Source organism: Aulonocara sp. 'chitande type north' Nkhata Bay, linkage group LG3 (genome assembly GCF_057382095.1).
Source record: "Aulonocara sp. 'chitande type north' Nkhata Bay isolate Kocher_YH1m ecotype deep benthic linkage group LG3, A_spYH_male_GT1.1, whole genome shotgun sequence".
Lineage (NCBI taxonomy): Eukaryota > Metazoa > Chordata > Actinopteri > Cichliformes > Cichlidae > Aulonocara > Aulonocara sp. 'chitande type north' Nkhata Bay.
Window position 1 is genome coordinate 5,110,496 of NC_141346.1, and position 27,982 is coordinate 5,138,477.

The 27,982-nt window shown below is 40.8% G+C and overlaps 2 protein-coding genes across 2 annotated transcripts in view; one reads left to right on the forward strand and one right to left on the reverse strand.

The window, feature by feature from the left end:
* LOC147333619 (protein NLRC3-like) overlaps positions 1-27,982 on the forward strand; it is a 231,567-nt gene that overhangs the window by 80,982 nt on the left and 122,603 nt on the right. The gene's annotated exons all lie outside the window — the stretch shown is intronic.
* On the reverse strand, positions 119-27,982 carry LOC147333622 (uncharacterized). Its single transcript, XM_086286425.1, has 18 exons — positions 27,590-27,982; positions 26,503-27,340; positions 16,994-17,403; positions 15,235-16,858; positions 13,236-13,493; positions 12,553-12,987; positions 9,523-9,927; positions 8,654-9,106; positions 6,205-6,660; positions 5,345-5,788; positions 5,006-5,269; positions 4,643-4,897; positions 4,311-4,559; positions 3,922-4,179; positions 1,978-2,280; positions 1,615-1,884; positions 1,410-1,493; positions 119-1,287 (listed from the first exon to the last, which is right to left on the reverse strand). The coding sequence occupies exons 3-18, from the start codon at positions 17,373-17,375 to the stop codon at positions 1,221-1,223; spliced, it is 6,207 nt and encodes a 2,068-aa protein (XP_086142551.1). The 5' UTR covers positions 17,376-17,403; positions 26,503-27,340; positions 27,590-27,982; the 3' UTR covers positions 119-1,220.

The window sequence follows — 27,982 nt, forward strand, 5'->3', positions numbered from 1 at the left end:
AGAAATTTCCTGTTGTTGGAAACTATTTTGTGCAATTTTTTTGTATTTACGGTTTTGAGGGATAAACCTCTTACATTTCTCTAACTATAAATATATGTAAAAAAAACAAAAACAAAGATTTTTTATATTTTTGTAGTTTATTGCACTTTTTTGCAATTTATGTAGTTACTAGAGCAGGGCGACCAAAAGTATTTATCACGATATACATTTGAAAATTTGCGATAACGATATAACTGATGATATAATTGACACTAGACAAAATAATTTACAACTTTATTAGTGTAAAACAAAAAAAACCAATGTATTTTCACTTAAACAAGCAGCTGTTTTTTTTAATGTGCATTAAAAGTTATATAATATATAATAATATAATAAAAATTTAACAGTGCAAATGCAAATTCCTCGCTGACAGTTTAACCAAAAGGCATTTCCAGTGGAAACTGGCCGACAGATCCTGAGCATAATCATGTATACTATGTACAAAACTTAAAAAGAGGTTACACACACAATACGGTAATATTATGTTGAAGCACAGCACGTATCACTCCGCGAGGCTCCGCCTACGATAGCCGTAACGCTCCGACAATCCATCAAGCGGTCCGGCTTCGTAGCTTAGCAAAGTCGTACTAAAACATTTGACAGATTTTCAAGCGCCGTGTACATAAAATCGATTCAATGTCAGTAAACACAACCAGAGTTCATACATAAGGCACACGGGATTATAAGAACCTATAACCTATCTGGTTATAGGTTCCATTGGAAAGAGATGATTGTGAGAACTTGTTCATTATTTGTTCAATGAACAATTCAGCTGTTACACGTTTCAGTATCTGTTTGTATTTCGTGGAATCAACATTTGTGTGCGAGTACACAAAAATCAGTACAGTTATTGCAAAAGTACCAAAAATAAACTAAGCCGACTCACAACTGTACAATAAAACTGTTACAGCCTCATTTTGTTTTTACACTAATTGAAAACATTTTAATCACAATAATACAACCTGATGTGTAAATATTGGGATGACCACTAGATGGCTTCAGATCTCCATAAAATAAAAATCCGCAGAAACATGAGACGTGCTCGTTTCTATTTCTATTATTGCTCTTGTATATTACAGATTAGTATGATGCAATTGTGAGAGTTTTTACTGAGACCATAAAACTACATCTCCCTGATGATGACGACCATGACGACGATGTTAAAGATGATGGCGAGCGCTTCACCAGATCTCAAACTGCGTGTGCTCCTTGAAGGCTGCTCTGTGCACGATGTTGTTGCTGAAGAGTCTAGAAAGAGACCAAAGCAGAGAGCAGACGTCACTCACACAGAACAACATGAATCCACGTGAGCTCAGGCTGTGAATGATTCCTCTCAGAGTCTGAGAAGAAACTCCTTCATGTTGGCTCACCGCACACAGTGGATGGAGGGGTTGATGGAGAGCAGCTGCAGTAACACATCGGTCGAAGCATCAGTGATCTGATTGTGACTCAGACTGTAACACAAACACAACATGTGGCTCTAACTGATCGCTGCACATTATATTACTGTAGTGTGTGTGAACAGGCTGATGGTTGTTGGTGCCTCCCACAGGAGGATCAGTGTGTGACACTCACTCTAGGACTTGGACTTTGTGCAGATGTGTGATGAGAGGGAGCAGCAGCTGGTCAGTGAGCTGACAGTGACTGAGGTCCAGCTCTGTCAGCCCTTCACACGAGTCCAGCATCTGGACCAAAGCCCCGCAGACCCTCTGATCCAGCGTGCTGTGACTGAGATCCAGCTCTCCACCCAGGGCTGTACACAGGGACACCGCCCGCCTCACTGCGTCCCTCTCACTGTTCACAGGAACCAGAGACAGCAGCTGGAGGAGGACAGTGTTACTGACTCTAAACAGGACAAACAGAGAAACTGTCAGGATGCATCAACACCAGCGTGAACAAGGTTCTCTCTGGTTCAGACTCTTCGGTGGTCTTTCCCACCTGAGGCGGACCCTGTGGAGGACAGGAAACAGCAGGTCCAGCACGCTGTCCTCCACCTCACAGTCTCGCAGGTCCAGCTGTGTGTCCCGGCTGCCCTGTGTCAGGATGGTGGAGACGGCCCTGCAGTCATCAGCAGTCAGACTCAGAGGCTCAGTCTGATCCTCCTCCGGTAGCTCCACACAGGAGGAGCAGGACAGATCCAAGCTGTGCTGCAGAGTCCTCAGCAGGCCTGACGCTGCCTCCTGCTGGACGTCACAGGCAGCACAGCAGTGGATGAACCTCAGCAGCTGGTTCCTGTCAACACTGGAAAGAAACGCATGGAGACAGAAAATCTAAAATGATAGATGCTGCAAACAAACTGCTGGCTCCAATAAAATGTGTTGATCTTTAAAACTAAAGGATTTTAAGAACAGCATCTATGAACTAGCAGCAGACACATTATTGTAATTAGATGTTGGATTTATGCACAGCACTCATGTTATTAAGACAAAGTCACACTGAGCCCAGTTTCCCTGCTTGGGCTGATTGTGCAGGTGGATGTTAACAGATAACAGCTTTAAATGAATAAGGACTCTGTTCATCTGGTAACTCGTTGTTCATGATTTACTGCATTTATCAGATTAAAAGCATCATTTGTCAGCAGTGATGAAGAGTAAATGTCTCCTTTGTGTCCAGGAAGCCACAGAAACACAGCATGTAGCAGATTATTTTAATGGGTCCAGTTCAAATGTGTCTGCAGACAAACTTGTGATTTGCAGCCTTCAGCTTGTTGTTCGAGCAGCTGATAAAAGTAGCCCAGGAGGTGTAATGACAACACTTGATAATAACTATAATTAATACAATTAAATTGTTAATTCGACCAATTTTAATTCACTAAGATTAAAATGACAATAACGCTGATGATACCATTTGGTAAAACCACAAATGAGACACACAAATCAGAAGCAACAAGTCAGAGGCTGCAGTTTGGGAAACACTGAAGATCACCAGAAATGTTTGGGCCTCATTTGTAAACTTCACCAAATGATTTCCAATAATATATTTTTAAACAATTATCTGTATAATTAATGAGAAATTGCAAAGCTGACATTTGTAAACTTTGTAAATAATTCATGAATATTGTGTGACATCTAAAAACAGGACGGCTAATGCTAAGCTGCAGTGTGTTCAGCGATAAGTCGGCCCTTGGGTGTAAATAAAAAAAATGAAACTTTTGATTAGTCTGAATTTCTTTGTTGTTTAGTAAAGTTTGTGTTGGATTAAAATACAACAAACGGCTCTCACTGTTGCCATGACAGCGGGCTAATGCTAAAGAAAAGCGTGTGTGAATCTCTGAGACTAAACAACAGTCGGGGGCGGGGCATCTGTGATGAAACCCTCGATGATAAGCAGTGAAATAAACATCTGGTCATCATTAAAGAACACATACCATAGTGAGAACATGTTGTTTGTGTCATCAGAGTGTAATTATCGTCTCTTTCCAACTATGATATATAAGATAGGAAGCTTCACCACATTGTTGTTCGTACATGTCGCCACTATGAGCACCACTATCAGCGGCTCTGGGATTCTTTTCCAGGAAAACTGAACTCAAAGCCGTCTTCAAACCAGCTTACTGTCTGTAAACATCAACATGAACCAGTTACTGTTTGATCCTGTTTCCTGTTCCGTGTTTGCTACGGTGACCCTGGGTTGTTAGACAGGCGCCCACTAATAAAATGTGTTATTGTTGCTGTTGTTGTTATTATTACTGCTCTACCTTTAAATGATGTTCACTCTGCCTGCTGTTTGAAACTTTCCTTGTAGTTTCTTGTTCAACTGTTCATGTAATCTGTTCCACACTAACAGTAAAATGTTAGCTTGTTTTTGAAGCATTATGTTACAATAAAGTGTGTTGTTCAGCAATCACACAGCGCAGCACAGAAACGAGCTCTAATATCTGACCTGAGACGAGAAACGCTGTCCAGCATGAGCAGGATGGACTCTACTCCCCCTGCTGGTATGGAGGTCCACAGCAGGTTCAGTCTGACTCCGTCTCCGTGTCTGAGGATGAAGATCAGAGCAGCACAGTCCACTGAGTCCAGCTGTCTGCAGCTCAGGCTGATCACATGACCGAGCGACCTCAGCAAACTGGGAACAGCGTGACTGTCGTGAGCTCTGTAGAGCTCTCTGATGGAGCTCATCACAAAGCTGGGACTGGGCCTGAAAACAAAGAGTTTATTTCCAACTTTGTTTAAAGGATCCATGAAGTGCTGATTAAAGATGAGACAGCATTTCAAATCCTCCTGATTAATCAGCAGAAACTGTGTAAAAGATCAAACCACATTCAGCACCTTGTAAACACAATCCTGTCCAGAAAGGGAAGCAGACGTGTGGTCTCCTCCTGTAAGAACAGGCTCTTCCTCAGGTCCACAGTGATGGTCTGAGCCGACGGCTGCTGCAGCAGATAGTGAAGCAGCTCCCAGCTCAGGCAGCAGGAGGTCAGGTCTCCACCAACCTTACTCAAGAAGGACAACGTCAAGTCCTTGTCCTGGGTTTCATGGAGGAGAGACAGGAGCTGCTGGAAGCTCTCTTCACTCAGTCTGCAGAGATCATCAATATAAAATAAGCTTTGAAGTAAAAATCGACATTTTATTTGTCCTGTGATGTTCAGAAAGACATTTACTTGACTGTCAGAGGACCATGATGGAGCAGCAGTGCAATGAGACCCTGAGCAGGGATGCAGGTCTCAGTCAGGTCTAACCGTCCGACTGTCCAGTATCTCAGCAGGGAAGCCAAACTACTGACGGCCCTCAACAATACTCTGTGTGATGGTCGGGCTTTCTTAGGCACAAGAGAAAGCTCTTCAACAGCCAGCCGACGGGCCGCTCTGCCTCTTCTTACCCACTGAGACAGCAGCAAGGACATGTCGATGGAAAGCCTGAAGAACGAAGAGACGAAAGAGCAGAAATGATGAACACCAAGAACTAAAGATTCACATAGAAATGATGTTAGAAGAGCAGGAGAGAGTCATGGTTTCACTTCCTGCCTCAGACTGTGTAGTTGTGTTGTGTGTCTGAAGAGCAGAGCGCCTCCTCTGGCAGACATCTTGCTGGGTGTGAGGATGAGATCCACTTTAGAGCCGCACAGTTTGAGAACTCTCCCCACAGACCAGCAGCTTTTCCTGTGTAACGCTCCTGTTAGCAGCAGCTGGAAGCCCAGCAGCTGCAGCAGAGACTCCAGCTGCTGGGCCTCCTCTCTGGATCTTACAGACATGGATGTGCACACACTCTGGAAGAACTCTGGACCACAGCTGGAACACAGCGAAGATGGGATCAGAGAACATGCTGGAAACGTTCTGCAAATGAAACCATCACGACTTATTTACCTGAGCTGTGAGATAAAAGGCAGACACTGCAGCAAACTCCTCACTTCACTCTCTTCATGTGAGCCGCCTCTCAGCTGCACTTGTTTCTTCTCTGGTTGGAGTTTCAGCAGCTCCAGGAGGATGGAGGTCTTTCTCTCTGAGAGGTCTATGGACCAGACTGCAGGAGCTGACTGGAAAACTGGCTGTAATGATGGAAGGACACTCAGACCTGTTTCAGTCTCACAGTCCTTCACATGGGAGCACAGATCCAACAGGAAGTCTCTCTGATATTGCTTCAGATAATCATAGAAGTATCTCTCATGAAGAGGGAATGTCTGATATGTGCACACTGATGCTAACAGCTCCAGGATCTTCTCTCCTGTCTGCTGCTCTCTCTCTGCTGCTGCACAGAACAGACTCACAAAGAACATCACTGCTTCATCAGGATCTGAACACCAATCAACACTGGAACAATAAGAAGGAAACATTTAGAGATGATTTGATGTGAGCTGCATAAAAACAGCCACACACTGCTGATGGACTCCATCTGGTCCATGGTTCCTGTACATAATGACGCTCCATGTTAAATATAACATAAACGAGGGAAACATATCATCTCAGTTGCAGCACATAACTAATTTATTAATCCTCATGAAAACAAGAAAACACAAATATTTTAGAAATTTGTCAAAATTCCACTTTTAGAAGCTTCTTTAAATCAAGAAGAGACGGTAAAAACTTTACTTTAAGATTAAACGAATAGAAAAGTTGTTTTCTGCTTTCTTTGTAAAGTAACTATATACTATGTGTATACTGCATGTGGTGAACGCATGTTCTCCATCAAAACTCTTCACTAAGCTTCTGAATACAATCTGACTTACCTGAGCTGTGAGATAAAAGGCAGACACTGCAGCAAACTCCTCACTTCACTCTCTTCATGTGAGCAGCCTGTCAGCTCCACTTGTTTCTTCTCTGGTTGGAGTTTCAGCAGCTCCAGGAGGATGGAGGTCTTTCTCTCTGAGAGGTCTATGGACCAGACTGCAGGAGCTGACTGGAAAACTGGCTGTAATGATGGAAGGACACTCAGACCTGTTTTAGTCTCACAGTCCTTCACATGGGAGCACAGATCCAACAGGAAGTCACTCTGATATTGCTTCAGATAATAATACTCATCCATGTGTCTCTCATGAAGAGGGAATGTCTGATATGTGCACACTGATGCTAACAGCTCCAGGATCTTCTCTCCTTTCTGCTGCTCTCTCTCTGCTGCTGCACAGAACAGACTCACAAAGATCCTGACTGCTTCATCAGGATCTGAACACCCATCATATGCAACACTGGAACAATAAGAAGGAAACATTCAGTGATGATTTGATGTGAGCTGCATAAAAACAGCCACACACTGCTGATGGACTCCATCTTGTATATAATGAAAGTCCATTTTAAAGCCATCTTCCATCAGAGCAGCTGAGCATAGTATTTAGACTGTTACTGACTCACAGCCAGTGTTGGGAAGGTAAGTTTTCAAATGTATTCCACTACAGATTACAGATTACATGCCCCAAAAGGTATTTTGTAACGTATTCTGAATACTATGGATTACTTAATATATTATCAAGATTTTACAACTACATTAATGTCTCATTGCTGTGTGATTTATTACTATTACTGAAGGTTACTCACCAGACCAAAACCAACTCGACTTAAAATTTATTTCAAACCTAAAACCTTTAGTGAACAATGAAACAAATAAGAGTAAACTGCAATCATTTACTGGTAGCAATAAAATAATCTTCTACGTCTTAAGCTCTGTCCACACCTATACAGCTTTTTCTATGTGTTTGGGCCTTTCGTTCACACGTAAACGGCATTTTGAATCATCTAAAACTGAGATTTTTTAAACTCCTTCTTTGCATTTACGTGGACGAGGAATACGGGGTTCATCACGCAGCGTCAAAAGTTGTGCGTCTTTTTTCACGTCTCACTATGTGCAGTTTTTACACACTTACACACACACAGTTACTGTCCCCACATTTAAAGGCAGAGGCCTCATTATTTTATGTTTAAAGCGGACCCTTGTTTATTGTGGCAGTTAGGTTCTAAAAAATCCCGCGATAGGTGAAATCTGTACAGTAGTCAGCTTCATTTTTTAAAGTTATTATAGATGTTTGAAGGCTGTAAATAACCTCACTACAAGCTGTACACTTTCCTCAGACAGGTATGAACATTTTCACTCTTCTCTCGCTTGTTTAAACACAAAGTTCAAACCTTGTTAGAAAAATAAGTCCAGTATTATAGAAGAAGCCAAAGATCAAACCCTGTTTTCAGAACATGGGAACAGCTGCAGAGAGTTCAACATTAATGAATCAATGGTACAGAAGTAGACGAAGCAAGAAGAATGAGTCAAGTTTGACTCCTCTGACTGTTTGGCTTTGCTTAATGCGTCTTATAATCTGAAGAATGCGGTAACTTCTAGCTTCCTTTAGCATGTGCAGAAGTCAAACTTTTGGTGCCATAGTTAGCGTCTTCCTCAGCCTTTTGGGAGCTACCACAGGAGCCTCTGACGGTGCAAAAGGTTTCGTCGACATTGTTGTGTTTGTGGGGGAGAAAACCTACAAACAAACAGCACTGCTGCTCGAGGATTTATGTAAATTTGACAAGCTGAACTCGTTCTGTACTGGACAGGAGACACGGCTCAAGGTTGATTGATAATGGTCTGCAACAAATCAGGATGCACAACACAATGCGCTGTTAAAAAAAAGAAAGTAAATCTGCAGAATTGCACGGACCACACTGCCCATGAGGCTCCCGTCTTTAGGGCTGTGCCTGTAACACTGCTCATATTGCCTTACTATTAAAATAGTTTTTCAATAATAATTTTTACAAATATTTCTTACAGCTCTAATGTGCAGCACAGAGCGCTCAAACACATCTATTCATTCACTTCTTCACAGATGTTTATCATCCATTCATGTGCTCATGTTTGTGACTGATGAAGGTGGCATTCGATTGGTCCATTTAGTGTGGAAGAAGAGAGAAATAGCAAATCAAAGGCCTCCTTTTATGTGAGTGTGGACAGAGACTGAAGCTGAGTGAACACAAAGTTTCCCCCACATTGTCACAGCTGTCATCTCTGACTGCAGGTTTAGCTTTCATCAAGCCAGCTCACACAAAGAAAGCCTGCTTATGATCAAGCTGCTTCACTCTTCAGCCGTCTGTACAATTATACAATTATATTAAAATGCATATACTGAAAAATGTTTCCACTGCTGACTTCAGGGAGCATCTCGTCTTCTGAAGAATTAATCATGTAAAGAAGAATTCATGTACCTGAGCTGTGAGATAAAAGGCAGACACTGCAGCAAACTCCTCACTTCACTCTCTTCATGTGAGCCGCCTGTCAGCTCCACTTGTTTCTTCTCTGGTTGGAGTTTCAGCAGCTCCAGGAGGATGGAGGTCTTTCTCTCTGAGAGGTCTATGGACCAGACTGCAGGAGCTGACTGGAAAACTGGCTGTAATGATGGAAGGACACTCAGACCTGTTTTAGTCTCACAGTCCTTCACATGGGAGTACAGATCCAACAGGAAGTCACTCTGATACTGCTTCAGATAATCATCATCATCTTCATCCATGTGTCTCTCATGAAGAGGGAATGTCTGATATGTGCACACTGATGCTAACAGCTCCAGGATCTTCTCTCCTGTCTGCTGCTCTCTCTCTGCTGCTGCACAGAACAGACTCACAAAGAACCTGATTTCACCATCTTGAGTCTCCAAAAGAACACTGGAACAATAAGAAGGAAACATTTAGAGATGATTTGATGTGAGCTGCATTGAAACAACCACACACTGCTGATGGACTCCATCTGGTCCATGGTTCCTGTACATAATGACGCTCCATGTTAAATATAACATAAACGAGGGAAACATATCATCTCAGTTGCAGCACATAACTAATTTATTAATCCTCATAAAAACAAGAAAACACAAATATTTTAGAAATTTGTCAAAATTCCACTTTTAGAAGCTTCTTTAAATCAAGAAGAGACGGTAAAAACTTTACTTTAAGATTAAACGAATAGAAAAGTTGTTTTCTGCTTTCTTTGTAAAGTAACTATATACTATGTGTATACTGCATGTGGTGAACGCATGTTCTCCATCAAAACTCTTCACTAAGCTTCTGAATACAATCTGACTTACCTGAGCTGTGAGATAAAAGGCAGACACTGCAGCAAACTCCTCACTTCACTCTCTTCATGTGAGCAGCCTGTCAGCTCCACTTGTTTCTTCTCTGGTTGGAGTTTCAGCAGCTCCAGGAGGATGGAGGTCTTTCTCTCTGAGAGGTCTATGGACCAGACTGCAGGAGCTGACTGGAAAACTGGCTGTAATGATGGAAGGACACTCACACCTGTTTTAGTCTCATAAGAGTACAGGTCCAGGAGGAAGTCACACCATTTCTCTTTAAGAGGACTGTTTTTGTATGTGCACACTGATGCTAACAGCTCCAGGATCTTCTCTCCTGTCTGCTGCTCTCTCTCTGCTGCTGCACAGAACAGACTCACAAAGATCCTCGTTCGGTCTTCATCTGATGTCTCAGCATCAACTCTGCAACAATAAGAAGGAAACATTCAGTGATGATTTGATGTGAGCTGCATTGAAACAACCACACACTGCTGACACACTTTGCAATGTTTGTGAGTTTAATCTGGATCTTTGCTGATTTTCTGTCTTCAGTAAAATGAAACTTTGATAAAAATCAGAGTCTGTTTATTTCTTTGGAAGTCAGCAAACTCATAAATTGAGCAGAGGATCAAATAATTATGTCACTGCTGTAAAAAGGTAGAACACTGTGAGAACAGCTGTAATACAGTGTTGTATTATTCATGTACGTCGGAGTATTTGGAGAGTTTAGATTTTATATTTGCTATGGTCACTGAATCCTGGTGTTTCTTGGTTTAATGCAGTAACGTCTGTTTTCTACAATGTTTCTATGACAGGAAATGCTGTTTGCGCTGGATTCTCTATGATGAAGGAGATGGCGAGCCACCTCTGAACCTCATCACCTCCTTAGCCTGAGCAGCTGCTCTGAGCTTTCACTGTGCCAGACGAGGAGGCCACGCCCCCTTTTTCAGCCTTCACCTGAGTTCACCTGTGTGAAAGCACAGCACCAAACAGCTTAGCTGCTGTGTTTCACTCAGGAGCACTTTGGAAGTGAAGCTGACTGGACGTCTTTACTAAAACTGACTGACTACAAACCAGAGGAGCCAACGACAGAACTTCCAAACTCTTCAACATCCCAGAGACACTTTCCTGCATCATCAGGTGACTCCTTGTGATGAGGGAGCAGCTAAAGTAGCCTTGATCGCTTCAATATCAACACTGTGTTCGTGCTGTTTACACTCGTCTGTGACGCTGTGTGAAATATTCACTAGTGTTTTGTGATCATTCACATTTGATTTGATAGAAGAAGTTTCAGGACATTGAAGTTACAGCTCTGAGTGGCTCCAGCTGCTCAGTGAGTCTCTTCCTCTCTTAAAGCCTCAAACTCACACTCTGGCCCTGCTCATTTAATACTCTGCAAACCTTCAGTGAGTTATGTTTGCACTGTGTGATCAATATTTGTATGTTCTGTATCACTTTGTGTGTTTTCCTTTTCCTGTCATGAAGACAGCTCAGACCTGCTGGCGTCTCCAGGTCCTGCTGAGCTTTCAGGTTATGTGATAAATGCTTTGGAAGTCATGGATGGGCCTCACTTTAGACCAGCTCACACAACATACTTCACTAACAACCAGTAACTGTCTGAATTAACTCAGGAATATCTGTAACACATGTACAACTTTATAAAGTGTTCGTCCATCATTGGAAAAGTATCAGACTGCTGTCATTGAACATGTTATATTTGAGCCTCTTCAGCAAAACTTCATCATGTGTATCCATGTTTATGAACGACATACTGAGGAGGAGCAATGCTTCATAAATGATGAAACAAGTATTAACTAACACTAATGCTGAAGAGTGTGCAGCTGTTATAAAGTGTTAGCAGCAAAACACTAAACATCAACAATACAGAAACACACAGAGGGGAACAACAACATCTACAACAGCAGCTTCACCTGCTGCTCACATCACACACGTGGAAATCACATATTTACCAACATTTTACAGTTAATTCATTTAGATTAAGATTTGTTTACACTGAAAATTAGACTCAATTAATATTTTCTGGTTCAGAAAAGTCTTAAACACAAAGATTCACATGTTAGTGGCCACGTTGAGCCTCCTGTCAGTGTTTAGTTTCACCAGACTAGCTCTCTGTACCTGGCTATATCACCATGGTAACAGATGCTGAACACAGCCTGGTGTAGATCAGGTTATGTTCAGTGTCAGATTAAAATCAGCTGTAAGTGACACATTTTCTCTGAGTCTTTTATGTCCAGTCTGCTCTGAGCTGGAGCTCATGATAACATGAACGTCACAAACTCCTTCACCAGATTGTGTGTCAGAGCTGAATGCAGCGAGTAACCTTTCATGTTTAAGTGGATCGAGGTCAAAGTGTCACAGCTGTCAGCTTACAAATAAACTGCAGCACAGAGCGCTCACACACATTCATTCATTCACATGTTAATGATTGCTACCAGCATCGCTTAGTCTCCTTTGATGCAGCAACAGTGTTGCCTGTGTTGCTATAGTTACATATTGTTTATAGCTCTGTGTCACCTGTTAATGTAACAATATTTCTTATTAATGGAGGTGAAATCAGTGGGTCTACTTTGTGTGGAAGAAGACAGAAATAACGTATGAATGGTCGTTGTGTGGATGTGGAGAAGAGAGGCCCCAAATGCAGGCTGAAGCTGAACATCCTGGATGACTCAAACTGTTTCCCTCTGCAGTGAAAGCTGCTTGATGCTGTTTTGTTTTAAAGCCCATCAGAAACACATAAATACCTTAACAGTACAATTTTTATTAATATTTGTAATGAAGCTTTTTTCCCAGGAGGTCTTAGTGATGCTGTAAATGTCACTAAGTGCAGTTTTATTCTCACAGACAAACTGTCACATGTTAAAAAACTGTTGAAGGTAAACGTTACAAATTTGTGGACTCATTTCTATAAACTGGCTTCAATCAAGCAGCAACTAAATTGTCAAATAGAGCTAAAATATTTTCATGAATTATTTTCAGCACTCATTTATTGACAGACAGACTTTATTGTGTGAAGAGCGTGTCGTTTACCTGAGCTGTGAGATAAAAGGCAGACACTGCAGCAAACTCCTCACTTCACTCTCTTCATGTGAGCAGCCTCTCAGCTCCACTTGTTTCTTCTCTGGTTGGAGTTTCAGCAGCTCCAGGAGGATGGAGGTCTTTCTCTCTGAGAGGTTTATGGACCAGACTGCAGGAGCTGACTGGAAAACTGACTGTAATGATGGAAGGACACTCAGACCTGTTTTAGTCTCACAGTCCTTCACATGGGAGTACAGATCCAACAGGAAGTCACTCTGATATTTGTCATTGTAATGAGAATGAAGAGGAAATGTCTGATAAGAGCAGACTGATGATAGCATGTTGAGGATCTTCTCTCCTGTCCTCTGTTCTCTCTCTGCTGCTACAATGAAGAGATTCATCAACAACTCAGTTTGATCTGAGAGATTTCCTGATGACTGACAGAAACTGGAAGAAAAGGAAACACGATGTGATGATTTGATCTGAGAACAACAAACAGAAACAAGCAGCACTGACACCGTCCTAGATTTGTCTCAGATAAATATCTCCAGCATTAAAAGTACATTAAAGACATATAAGGTCAGTACTACAGTTGGTTCAATTATTTCTATAAAGTAACTCGACTGGATTTTAAACCACAATTGAAGATCACATGAAAACATTGAGTGTTTAATAAGTAAAACCAAAGAGCATACCTGAGTGAGTGGATGTGGGGTAAATGGTGTAAGAGGACCGAGCTCGCACTTTGACAGACTCTGTGATCACAGTGAAGGCAGACTTTCACCTTCCTCTTCCTCTTCTGCAGGACTCTCACAGCTCGGTCATACAGTTGTGTTTCACTGTTGACTGGGAGGTGCAGCTGATTCTCAGTGAAGTCAAGTAAACTCACGTAATCCACGTCCCCATCAGTCAGAAGAGAAATGCTCCACAGCTGGCGTGACAAGGAGTCACTCCTACAGTTGGAAGGTTGGTAGAGAACTTCATTAGTTCACATGTAATCAGCTGCTGAGAACAAAGTCTATTTGTGTAGATTCATGCTGAAACTGAAGAACCATGTTCGCCTTTTTCATGCAAAACTCCTAATTTGTGCAAAGCTGCCAGAGGCTTAAGAGGATTGACTCTGCATACGATATAAACCAGAGACGGGTGAGCTGATGTGAGTTTGCAGCCTTCAAGGTTTAGAAAGTAAATCTTAAACAAGTGTAAAATCTACATTCAAAATACGAACAGATATAGTCAGCAGAGTCACCGCAGTTTGAACAGGATGTAAGAATCATTCTGTCTACAGAAATAACACCATATAAGACACATGTGGAGCTTCAAATGTTAGAGATCCTGCAGCTGGCTTTTGGGGCTGTGCAGGGCTCTTTCTGGAAGATGATTGAATAAAAAGAAATATAAAATGTTTTGACCACTATGAGTCAGATTTTCTCTGGGGACAAAAGAATCGGGGTTTAATACTAATTTACCTCTTGTAGCAGTTTTTGTCTCTGGTTATAAGGACAACTTTAACCTCCTAGGATGTGGCGTCCACATATGGGGACATCACATTTTGGTTGCCTACTAGACAACAATACTAAGTTTTGCTCTTTCAAATGAACCACGTGGCTCAAAGGGGCACAATTGTTGTTTCTCCTTTTGTTTTTGTACTCAGGAAAAATGCTGCTGTGTTCAGACACCAAATAAAGAGTTTTGTACATCATTACTCAATTGTGACTGTATAGTGTTCTACTATAAAGTCACAAGAGCAAAAAGAAATGTAAAATGCATGAAAGAGTTCGGGTGTTAGGAGGTTAATGGACTGATCATTGCTGACGTGTTTGGGTCTTGCTGTTTGGTTAGAAACTAAAAAACAAAGATACTTCTCTTAAATCTTAAAGGTTTTGACTCACTGTCAGCTTGTTTGTTGTGTTCAGGAGACGAGCTAATCTTTATAATTCTTTGTACATTAATGAGAAAACTGTATTGAACTAGCAGACTAACAACATGAAAATTTATCTAAACACATTTTTGTAGAGGAAATCCTTATATTTATGTTTATATGTGAACTAGAGGGTGAGACATTTTGACTTAGTGGATTTTAACTGAACACAAGGTAACAAAGGCAGTATGTTTCTCATTGGAGAATAAAAGCTATACGTGTCTGCCTGATAACTCAGGAGTAACAGCTACAAATGAACACAGCATTAATCTGGGAGATAGGTCTGTTACTCTAACCTTACTTTGGGATGTCTTTAGCACTGCTCATGGCCTCTGATCATGAAATTAACTTCACAATAATTATGAGACCATGGGTCAGTGTGATGCAGTGGTGCTAGTTTACAAGTTAAATGTGCTTCAGGTGAGACTGAAAACGTCTTACATAAGTAATAAAATCTCTCATTCAAATGACAAACGTCCAGGTAAAAGTTAGTTAGCTTTCTGGGATCCCCTCACCTGGATTACTATGTATGCATCAAGACTTAAGAATAATGTTACCAAATACCTAAAGACTACGTACAAACTTTCTGCTGTGTACAACTCACTGGAAACATGATGAAACAAAGCTGAAACAAATCCTTCTCACTACTATGTTTTCATTTTTCACTTTAAGAAAAACACATACTGCTCTAAATCACTGAATGCTTTACATTTAAAACATTAAAAACAGATGTACAGAACCCTTTAACTTCAGATCTAAATGTTCTCACTTACCTTTGAAGTTTGCTGAGGCATCCCAGCAAAGGCCTCATTCCCTGTTTTGATGCTGTTGTATCCTCCAGGTTCAGCTCTATTTTCCTCTCCTGACTCTGGCTGATAACATAGGCCAGAACACAACACTGCTGAGGATCAAGAGTCTCTCCACTCGCATCAATACAGTAGTCCAGTTTATCCAGGAGGCAGAGGCAGGCATCAGGTGACTGAGACTCATAGAGGCATTGACATAAGAACATTAAGTCCATTTCACAGTCTTCACTGTCACTACAACCTACAAAGGTGGTCACCAAGTGTTTGAAGAACCAGCCAGACGTGTCTCTGAGCTGCTGAGGAGGAAGGAGACCTTCTAACAAATCAGTGTTCTTCTCATTCAACAGTCCACACAGGAAAGGGACCAAGTGTTTCATGTGTTTGCTGCCCTGAACCAGACACTTCTGTAGAACACATCTGGTCTTCTCTGGATCCTTTAAGACCCACAGAGCTGCAAAAAACTCCTGAACCGTGTAGTGGAGAAAGGCACACAAGGGTTTCCTTACAGTTGGGCTGATTTGAATTACATTCCTGCTCAAAATGGCCAAATTAGCACAGCTGTCTAGTTTGGGCAGTGATGTTAGGCTCACATTTTTCCCTTCTGTTGCACAAAAAGCTGCCTGAGATAAAGACAGTATTGCATCCCATTTAGTACTTTCATTTTCAGATGTCTTGGAAACATTTCTCTGATTGCAGAAATGGAGGATATTGAGGTATATTTCAGTAACTGTGCAGGGATGTGGAGAGAAATCTGAGCCCTCAAAGCTAAAGCAGGCGACCACCATCAGGGCGTACATGGGGACGTGGCAAAGAGAGAATAACTCCAGGTTACACAAGACTTTGTTGAGGTGGTTCTCACTCAGATTCTTGGATAAGTACTCTCTGATGCCCTGCTCACTGAAGCCTTTCACTTCCACTCTGAGACAGTCCCAATCCAACAGGAAGTCTGCTGACTCCACCTCTGGTCTGCAGGTGATGATGATCTTTGCTTCAGGTAGAAGAGTCTTCTGTATGAGCTTAAACACCACAGATGTAGAGCCAACATCTGTAAATCCATCAAAAATGATGGTAACACTGTCAGCATTATCCTTTATGTCCTCTAAGACCTCATCGTTGCCTTCATCTGGTTCACAGAACACACTGAAGAGAAGATCCTCCAGTTTATGGACCTCTGTGATGTTGGGTGTTTCTCTCATATCAAAGTAGAACATGTAATCCAAACCTCTGTTATCTTTCTCTGACCACAGTTTCAACATCTGATGGACCACAGCTGTTTTCCCAGTTCCAGGTTTTCCTACCAAAAGGATTTTTCTTTCATATGTTTTCAGGAGTTCACTCGGAGAGGTTCCATGTTTGTCCTCAGGTATGTACGTTTTTAGTTTTTTAGGTCGAAGCTTCCTGCTTTTCTTGATCTTTGACTTTTTTATTTTGGATGGTGAAGCCTGTCCTGGTGTGTCTAACACAAGCGAGGTGTAGGACAGGGAGCTCTGCTTGTTGAACAGGACTGCTTTACTTTGGGTCCATGATCTTTCTGAAATCTTCTGAGCTTCTGATTTCAGCTTTTGTTGGTATCTGTGACACGGGCTGGGGCCTGAAAGAAAGGAGGTGTGGGAGAAAAAAAAAAAGCAGAACAATTTAATGTCACTGATGTGTCACTGGACAGCAACACAATATGGATGGATTAAAAATCATCTATACGTTAAAATCATTTCAGTTTAAAAAATACCTTGTACATCCATGTTAATGTCCTCCCTGAAGGAAAAGCAGCTGATCCAGTAGTTGAGATCAAACATGTTGGACAGAGAGGACGATGACTCTGGATATTCTGCAAAAGACAGTGATCTCTCTCCAGAGGTTCTCCTTGTTGTGTCAATAATCCTGAGAAACTCATAGCAAGCTTCTTCCCCCATTTCTATAACATAGTCCACAATTCTTCTGGTTTTGTCAAATCCATCACTCTCTGACTTTATTTTATTCACATCTTCCTCTGAGAAAAATCCTCTCGTGGACAGGTTCTCCACAATCTCAGTGAACCCCTTTAATGTTCTCACCAGGTGGTCTCTGGCACTCCTGACGTAATCCAAGGCTGACTGAGATGCACAAGCCATGATCTTTACTTGCTGGATTTCAGAGGTCCTGTTCAGAGAAAAAAATATACATCAGGGTGAACAACATGGATTTCAAACAGTGATTTATTCTTTGTGGCATGGAGTGTTCGGTTAAAGCAGGATAAAGCTCACCTCTCTTTTTAATTATCACTGCTGTGCAAACAGATGACACTGATTAGTCTGCGCCCCAGGATTAGAAATCTGGCCGGAAAACAGGCAACATTTAGTTTGTGTATTGGCCTTTGTTACGGCCCTAGCAGGGCCTCCTCCTGAAGTTGCCTGTGTGTGCATGTCCTACTGAAGGTCCTGTCTTAGGACTCCTATCAGCAATTAAAGGTATTTAAGGCCAGAGAAAGATGAGCTCTGGTGCCAGATAGCTGTTTTTGGTGGGTGCAGTTAGTGAGCTGTCTTTGCTGATTGTTCGGTGACTAAACTTTTTTTTAACTTTTCAGTTTACTGACCTACGCCTGAGTTTTGGGCTGGTTTCCTTTAATGCTCACCTCAATGCACTATATGGGTTCTGGAACTAGCCCCCAGGAGAGGGGACGAGGAGATTTAGGAGACGTTCAGAGTTCATTTTTGGATTTTAAAAAAAATATAATTTAAAAGAAAAGGACAGCCAATATTATCTTAAGATTAGTTACCATAGCAACAACTTATCTTAAACACATTTAAATACTTGGTTTTAACACTTGAAGACCAAATTCTTTACATTTTGAAGCCAAACTTGGTCATTTTTAAAATGATCTTGAGCCATAGTTCTCCAAGATTTCTAAAGCCAGTAGTGTGTGAGAATTGACTGAATTATAAAGATAGCAAAGAACCATTAGATTTTAATCCTCTGTGCAAAACCATCTAGCAAGTGTCTGATTGACAGCTGCTTCCTTTTGCAGCATGCCTTGTTTGCTGATGATATTTTGATTTACTTGACAAATCCAAACACTACTTTCCCCAAGCTGTTGTCACTTCTGGAGATCTTTAGCTCAATATCAGGTTATAAACTAAATATATCGAAGACTCAGATATTAACTTTTAATCATAAGCCAAATCACGAAATTAAGTCTAAAGCTAATTTGAAATGGGAGTCAGAGCAGATGAAGTATCTTGGAGTAAATATTACTAAAGATCTCTCTAAGATATATAATGCAAACTTTAATCCTTTGTGTTATAAAATAAAAGAGGATATTAAAAGATGGGATTTATTACCATTTTTAAATTTTGAATCACGTATTGATACAGTTAAAATGAATATCTTGCCCAGGATGCTTTATCTGTTCCAAACACTCCCAGTTGAAATAACTGATAAACAATTTCAGGAATGGGATAAAATAATCTCTAGGTTCATATGGCAGGGAAAAAACCACGGATTAAGTATCAAACTATTCAGTTGGCTAAAGACAAAGGGGGGTTGGGGTTCCCATGTTTGAAAGATTATTATATTTCAGCTCAATTGAGGATATTAGTGTGTTGGTGTAATGTAGACTACCAAGCGAGATGGAAAGAAATAGAAATAGAAACAGTGGCCTTAAGAGATTTTCCAATTCAAGCAATCTTAGGGGATGTGACACTCATTAAAAAACAAATTCATCAAGGAAACCAATGGATTAACCTGCCTTTAAAACTTTGGTTACAATTTCTTAATAAGAATGATTGGAATGAAGAGGTTAGGATTTTAAGATGGTGCGCTTTTGATTTTGATTTTTTACCCAATAAGTTAGATGTAAGATATAAAAAATGGGCAGGACAAGGTTTAATGGCATATTGTATGTTTTACGATAAGGGAATTCTTAGGGACTTCCAATCAGTAAAAGATCAATACCAGTTAAGTAAAACGTATTTTTTTAGGTTTCTTCAAATTAGGCATCACCTATATAACTTTATACCTAAGAGAACAGATCTTTTCTCTTTACCTGTTTTGAGTATATTTGTCAAGGCTTACCAGGCAGACCCCGGCCTCAAGGTGATTTCTAGACTGTATAAGGGTATACAAGAGGTTAAGAACTGGAATACTACCTACATCAAAAAAAATGGGAAAGGGAAACAAATACAGCAATTTCAAATGACATTTGGTATCAGCAGTGTGCTTTTCAGTGGAGAATTTCTAGTTCTAATTAGGGCTGCCACGATTAGTCGACTAGTCACGATTACGTCGACTATCAAAATCGTCGACGACTGATTTAATAGCCGACGCGTCGTTTGAAGCTTTGTAAGATCCCAAAAGACGCAGGAATAAGTAGCAGGATTTAAGAGTGTAATAACGGACTGAAACAGAAGATGGCAGCACTGCATGTACAAGGATGCCAGCTGCCGTTAAACCCCGAAGAAGAAGAAGAAGAAGAAGCTGTGTCCCAGAATTCATAGCGCGGCCCAGCTCAGTTTCCAACAATGGCGGCAGCTAGTTAGTTTTAATATTACTCTTATTATTCTTTCTGGGTCACAAAATAAACGTTTAACATATTTTCAGGCGGGAATGTAGCTGTGTAAACCTCAAATATCTGCTCAGTTTATCAAGACACCACATATTTTCAAAAGCGCTCCGACGTTTTCGGAGACGTCTGTTACCCACTAGCTCGATAGCGAGCCGGGGGCAAGGCTAACTAGAGCCGTGAGAACACCGGACTCCCGGCAAATCGTTTTCAAACCCACCGCCGTCTTTCGCTGCTCAGGTTAAACATATATAAGTCACTTAGATAACTTAAAAATGTTATTGTTTGGCTTTTTTTTTAAGTATTTTATTTGTTCCTGAGTAAATCTGTTTGGCTGAGATTAAAGTTATAGTTTTTACACAGCTGAATAAACGTCAAGCAGACAGCTGATTATCAGAAGTGTGAGATGCTGGAGAATATACTCCGGTGTCCTGTTATATTTTAGATAGCAAGGAGTTTATTAAACTTCACCGAAACAATCTGCAAATTTCATTAAAATTTAATAAACTGTCATCCTGTCTTTATTTTTAGTTAGCACAGACCTTAAACACTTAAAGCTAATGATAGTTATATAAGAGCAGATGCAATAAGCTGTACTTTTTACATCCAATGGATGATGATCTGATTAGTCGACTAATCGCAAAAATAATCGGTGACTAGTCGACTATCAAAATAATCGTTTGTGGCAGCCCTAGTTCTAATATATGGAGATGTTTTGGTTGGAAGAGTCTCTGTAGGTTCTTTATTACTCCTGCACAAAGTAAACATTATTCTAATTACTCCAGCTGCTGGAGAAACTGTGGGGCCCAAGGAATAAAACATTTTCACCTGTTTTGGTCTTGCCCAATGATCAACATTTTTTGGGTATCGATTCATTCTGAGTTACAGATCATTTTTAGTATGCAACTTCCCTTTAATTGGGATGAACTTTTGTTTGGATATCTATACTCAGTGAATGTAGATAAAATGTCCAAGCTGTTGTATGGTATTCTGAGTCTGGCTGCCCGTAAGACTATTACCAAGAAATGGCTTAGTGTGAAAATTCCATCACTAAATGACTGGTATGAGATTGTATATGGGTTGTTTAAAATGGAAAGAATTACCTTCATTAATAGACTCCAATATGACATATTTAGTGATATTTGGGTTAAATGGAAACATTACATTTTGTCAAGGAGACCCGATCTTGTTTGAATCTCTGTAATTATGTATGCCATATTATGTGTGTGTGTGTGTGTGTGTGTGTGTGTGTGTGTGTGTGTGTGTGTGTGTGTGTGTGTGTGTGTGTGTGTGTGTGTGTGTGTGTGTGAGAGAGCATATACACACTAGATGGTACACCCGTTTGTTTATGTTTATTTTTGATTATTTGTTTATTTTGGTTTATTTGTGTTCATATAGGTTGCTTATTAAAAAATAAAATATTAATTAAAAAAAACAAAAACATTTTGCAGCATGCCAATAAACCCAAACACTCCCATTCCGGGTTTGAAAAACACAGTAAAGCACCATCAGTCATAGACTGACCATGGACTGGAGGATCATCTTGACAGAGAACCAAACAAAAGGCAGCCAACATCCAAAGGAGAGCTTTGAATGTTCTTGAAGAAGCCTGCAGAACTAGTCCCGAAGACTAGGGACGTTAAAAAGAATGGACTAACCAACTAGTCTAAAACCAACACACACTCAGATACCAAGTTAAGGCTTAGCCTTGATTAATGTCAAACACACATTAGACATAGTCATTGGAAAAGATGAATACTATCTTTCAGTAATCAGTCGTGCTGCTTAACTGTATTAACAATCAGATTAAACAAGTAGTATTTCTGGTACGGACTATTGGCAACAGCAAAGATTAGCTGACCAGGTCACAGACGTTCCTCCTGATGAGTAAAAGTTCAGACTATAGGGGGAAAAAAGATGGTCATACCAAATACTGACGTTCTTTATAAAGTCATTATTTAGACTATTCTGCACATTTCAATGAACCACAGTACCCGTTTTCCATTTACCAAGAACATTTTAAAGAAACGAGGGCTGGCTCAAGACTTTTGACAAGTACTGTAATATTTCAAAGTATCAATTTGTTGAACCAATGTTATATAATTTTTTTCCCTTTTTTTTTTATTTTTTTTAAATGGGTCTACTTTATTTCTAGAAAATGTCACTTTCATTTATGTGTATAAATTAGGGGTGCAACGATACACAAAATTCACAGTTCGGTTCGATACTTTGGTGTCACGGTTCGATATTTTTTCGATACAAAAAGAAATGTTCATGCCTTTTTAATTTGTCATTTATTAAAATTATAAATCCATCCATCCATCCATCCGCTTCCGCTTATCCTTTTCAGGGTCGCGGGGGGCGCTGGAGCCTATCCCAGCTGTCATAGGGCGAAAGGCGGGGTACACCCCGGACAGGTCGCCAGTCTGTCGCAGGGCTAACACATAGGGACAGACAACCATTCACACTCACATTCACACCTAGTGGCAATTTGGATTATCCAATTAACCTATCCCCACAAGCTGCATGTCTTTGGACGGTGGGAGGAAGCCGGAGTACACGCAAACACGGGGAGAACATGCAAACTGATGGTGGAATTGAACTCAGGACCTTCTTGCTGTGCGGCAACAGTGCTAACCACCGTGCCACCGTGCTGCTCTAAATTATAAATATATATTTTAACTCAAAAGTACAGTTTTTAAATTTAACCCTAACCCTTGTGCGTGTTTTTTATTTTGACAGCGAATGCGCACCTGCGGACCACTTATGTGCAGCCCTGGTTATTTAGCTCGTCATATTGCAGCCACAGAAATTCTTTTGTCCATGAAACCATAAAGCTGCACTTTCTTTTTGCCTTATAGTCTGATTTGTCATAACTTCTCCGTTTTGTGGTAAGCTTTTCTTTGGCTGTCACTTCTTCACCCTGACCCGTCTTATTTGGCTCAGCAGAACTGAAATATATATCCTGCTGCTTTTACACACGCACTCACATAAGCTCAGCGATTCTCTGCGCGATCAACCTCTCACATGTTTAAGCTTGCTGCGGGAGATTTCACTTGTCATTAGGGCTGGGCCATATTATACCGTTCACGGTAATACCGGTATAATGTTAGGCAACGATAGGAAAATGAAATATCGCGATAGAATATGAGTAAAACGCGCATGCGCAGTGCCTTTGTTTTCATACGCACATGGCCGATTGTTGAGTGAAACAGATGAACCAGAATTGGTTTGTAAAAATGGTGCAACTTCAGTGATGTGAAACTGGTTTGGTGTTTGTCCGTCAGATACACGACAAAGCACATTTTTTTGCAGAACATGCAAGCGGCCGTTGTTATTGTCGTATTTGTCGGACTAAGATGCTCTTAAATCTGGGAGTAATCTGGGTCCTAAACTCCGTATACTTCAGGTCAAACGAACACTGCAGCATCACTAAGAGTTAAAAACTGTCTAAATTCTTTCATCTTTAATAAAACGATCAGCATTGCTGCTTTACCAGGTGTAACTATGAAGTTTAACTTCCAGGCATCCATGAATACAAAATGTATTACATTTAACGGAGTTAGAAGCTAGCAGGAAGCTAGCGGAAGTTAGCTCGCTAGTTTCGCTAGTTACCTAAGCATGATATAGCATGTTCTGACTGAGAGATTTCTGAAAAAAATCAAACGTACAGCTCTGCTATCACTTCCAACATAAATGAAGACAGAAAACTAAACAGCAGTGACGTTTGTAGGGTTACTGAAGTTGGGCTAGCTGGTATATAATGATGTGCTACGTGATCGCTAGCGACACAGCTATGTTAGCATAACATAAACAGTGAAGCTGGAGGACGAACGCTAACACTTTTCCACTTATAAAAGTTAACGTTAAGGTTCCTCATGGTTAGAGACAAATGCAATCGCATGGCAGGATGCTGTAAAAGGACCAAACTTCAGTCAGGAGAACAACTGAGATAATCCATCCACAATACGAGGTTAGTCATTAGTATACTGCAACAACATGGGAATAGAGCCGCTGCCAGAGAATTCAACATTAATGAATTAATGGTACAGAAGTGGAGGAAGCAAGAAGAATGAGTTTAATAAAGTTTGATTTATCTGACTGCTTTGTTTCGCTTAATGTGCCTTATAATCCCGTGCACCTTATGGTCCGAAAAATACGTACTGCACACTGCAGTTTAATGTTGCAAAGCACCTCTTTTTAACTTCAGTGGATATTATACATGGTTATGCTCAGGATATGTCAGCCCATTTCTACTGGAAATGCCTTTTGGTTAACCTTTCAGCAAGGAATTTGCATTTGCACTGTTACATTTTTATAAAGCTTTAATGTACATAAAAACCAGCTTCTTGTTTAAGTGAAAATAAATGGAAGGTTGTCTTTTTGCGCTAGTAATGTTGTGGAGTTGTATTTTGTCTCGCATCAATTATATCGTCAGTTATATCGTTATCGCAAATTTTCAAATATATATCGTGATAAATATTTTTGGCCATATCGCCCTGCTCTACTTGTCATGTTTGCATAGTAAGCTAACGATTAATAAGACGATGTCAGAGGAATTGGTGCACAAATTATCATCACTCACAGATCAGTGCTGTCGCTCTCTATACACAGTTCGCGCGATTGCAAAGTGAAAGCAAAAAAACAAGCGCAAATTCAAACGCAACTTCAATATGTCACATATTGACAGTGGCTCACCGATGCCAATGACATAATTACCCAGCTACATTTCTGAAAGAATGCAAAAGCATTGACATATATTTTTCCTACAATAGCCGGACGGGCAGGGCAGAGATAGATTTTGGTAGCCCGACTGGAAAAATCGCTAGCCCCGGGACGTCGGGCAGGCGATATTGCGAGCCCTGTATCTGATTGAGGAATCACTCATCTTTGGAAAAGAGAGTTTATTACAGAGAAATGTCTCTTTCCAAAATAAAAGCTATACTATCCGCTTCTTCTGGGCTATATTCTCAGCAGCATATTAAACATATCAGGTCTCCATAAGGAGAATCCTGTGCTAACAGCTGTCTAAATGACTCGGGTAAAGTTTGTAGCATGCTGCTTGTTGTTTTTGTCTGCTTCCACTTGTCTTTGCACTAGGATGATGTCGGCGTAAATGTGCAGTCATATTCGTTGTGTTCCCACTAGTGCTTTCAGGTTAATCTCGTTGAAATGACCTTAACACCACAACACGGCAAATCTCCGTTAACGAGCTACCCCTGATCGCCCCGTGCATGGGGCTAGACGGCCAACACGTTAACGAGCTAACTGCGCTAACACACTAGTTCCCACCCATGTAATTGAGCATTGCGTGGCACATCCAACATACTGTTTTACTTTAGTCCATGACTCGCTTACCTTCAGGGTCATACGTCACATGAAAACCAAAATAATTCCAAACGCCAGATCTGAATGAGGGTGGGGGAGGTCCACTTCTGTCTCGCTAGCTTGCCCTGCGCTCTTCCTTCTGACTATGCTGTCTGTGTTGAGCGCTCAGTGGATCTGCGCTCGACAGTGCAGCCTAGGCGGAGTAGTCGAACGCAGATTCACTGAGCGCTCCACACAGACAGCCTCGTCAGAAGGAAAGTTGATAAAATAAATTACAAATGTTGTATTGTTCGATACATATGCGTACTGAACCGAAAGCACTGTATCGAACGGTTCAACATCGATACGAATATCGTTGCACCCCTAGTATAAACATATGGAGCCATATTCTTGCTACAGAACTGCTGCAAAAAACAGCAATGCAGTATTTAGGATGAAAATAATTTTATACTGAAATAAGTAGCAAAGTACGTATGCCCTGCATTTGCAATGTGTCTAAAAAGTATGACGTGAAACTGTACCAGTGATGTTTTTGCCATCTATAAACCTGTGCAGCTTAACATTAGTAAAGCGAAAGTGAAGGTGGTTCCAGGATTCTTTGTTTCAGATCGACACGGATCACTTTTTTGTCTCAGTTTAAACAAAGATAGCAAAGCCAGTCATTTTTATTTTATTTCTAAAGAGCCCAAAAATATCAAGAGGAGGAAAAACAAACCTTGTAGATCTTCTCAGTTTTCCTCATCTGCAGACAGGCCCACTCAGAATGTGCACCTGCGCACTCTGATAACCACGTGGCCGCTGTTTTAAGGTACAATCTGCAGTTTCTGAGTGTGGAAAAGAATCCGGTCTAATGTATTACGACAGTCTGCAGACTACAGAGTGAATTAAACCCTGTTTATTATTGCTGCTGTTACTTTGACGTTTATCTTTGTGTTAAGTATTAATGGCAGTCTTCCTGGACTCGCATGTAAGAATGAGAATAGTTTTATTGATCACAGGGGGAAGTTTATATACATGAACATGTGCTGTACGCTTTCACTTAAACTTTTAATCACATTAATCGTGATGTTAGAGTTAACAGCCCGACAGCAAACGCACAAAAATGATGACACAGACTTGTAATTTGCACCGACGTGTTTTCTAAATTCGCAGCACTTGTTGACAGACACGTGACGTCCACACAGCGACATTTTAGTCTAAAAACATATTAAAAGTGGATTCTCGTATTCACGAGTCCGCGGCGTCCTTGAACACACCGGGCCGTTTTTAACCCGCACTTGAAACTTTCAAACGTAAATTAAAACCTACGAAAGATGAAAAGTGAGCAATGAGCTTACACCGAGGTAAACAGGGCGGGAAGACACACAACTGACCTGAACACTCAACATCCCGCGAACGTGACAAAGTTTCAGCCCATTAGGAAGCAGGAACAAAAGAGACTGAAGATAATCCGGGTTTGAACAGAATCACGTCCCACAAGAAACAAACAACTTTCCTCCAACTTCTTCCTTGTTTTTCTTCTTCTTCCTGCTCTTCTTCTTCTAAATGTTATTGGCGGTTGGCAAACAACAGAATGGTGCAATACCGCCACCAACTGGTATGGAGTGTGGTCCAGAATGTCACTTCAGGATTAGATGCTATCATATAAATGTGTTTGTCTAAGAAATCTAATATTACCTGATGATTTTTACTTCGTGAATTGTTTCTAAGTAAAGCATTTAACTCTAGCTTCACTTTGAGGTTTTGAATCAGTCTTCTTTCTTCCACATGGTCTTGACACTGTAACATAACATGCAATGTTACAGTGTTTCCCCTAAACTGAAGTGTGCTGTTTAACCCAGTGTGATCAAATCTGACATGTGAAGTGTTTGTTTCTTCTCTCCTCCTCCTGTCTCCTTCTCATTTCTCCAGTTTTCTTTTGGATTAAAAAACACTGTCATTTCCTTTCTTTCTCATGAATTAGACATTTATGGCACACTGCAAACTGCATTAAGTCCATGCCTGTTGAGGCTTTGCTATAGCTATATAAGTGGGATTTGTTATTCGAACGAGTGTTAATCGGCTACAAGCTGTGAGCGCAGTGCAGTGTAAAACTCTTCCTTCAGTCCTCACGCTGAGTGTTTAGAGGCGAGCACACTTGTTAGTCTTCAGTGATGAACTGAATTGATCTCCTTTTTCTCAGCACATAGCAAGTCACTCTCTCTGCTGCATCTACAACAAATAAAAGTGAAATATCTGTGAAAATGCAGCTTTTAATGAAACTGTTAGATTAATGCCTGCATGTTACATTGTGGTATCATCTGCTATTATGATCTGGCAGTAAATAATATGTTGTGTTTATTGCGCATTGCACAGGCCAGCTGTTACACACAAATTTCAGGGTGGTGTGGAACGGTTTTACTGATGCACCGCTCCTCCGGATCAATCTGAGTCCTAATCTTCAGAAGCCTTTAACCTCACCTCTGCTGTTAATAACGAGCCTGAGGGCTTTGGTAGCTAGTTTAAGATCCACATTGGCTTTAGAAATCTTTCCAGGGGTAACTTCCTCCCCAGGAGCCGTTGTCAGCATTCCTTAGTCACCTTTACTGGTTATTGCTCCTTCACCACAATGAGATGAATTTCTACAATGACAAAATCCTGTTACTGCAAATGTAACTAACTATGGTTTACACACACACACACACACACACACACACACACACACACACACACACACACACACACACACACTTGAAAGATTGAAGGCAGTTGAAAAGTAAAAATTTGCTTCCTTTCCAGAAAAACGCAAACTTCAGAAGTACATCCCTCCAAGCTTGCGATAAGCCAACATTACTACACGGTCAGGATTTGCCA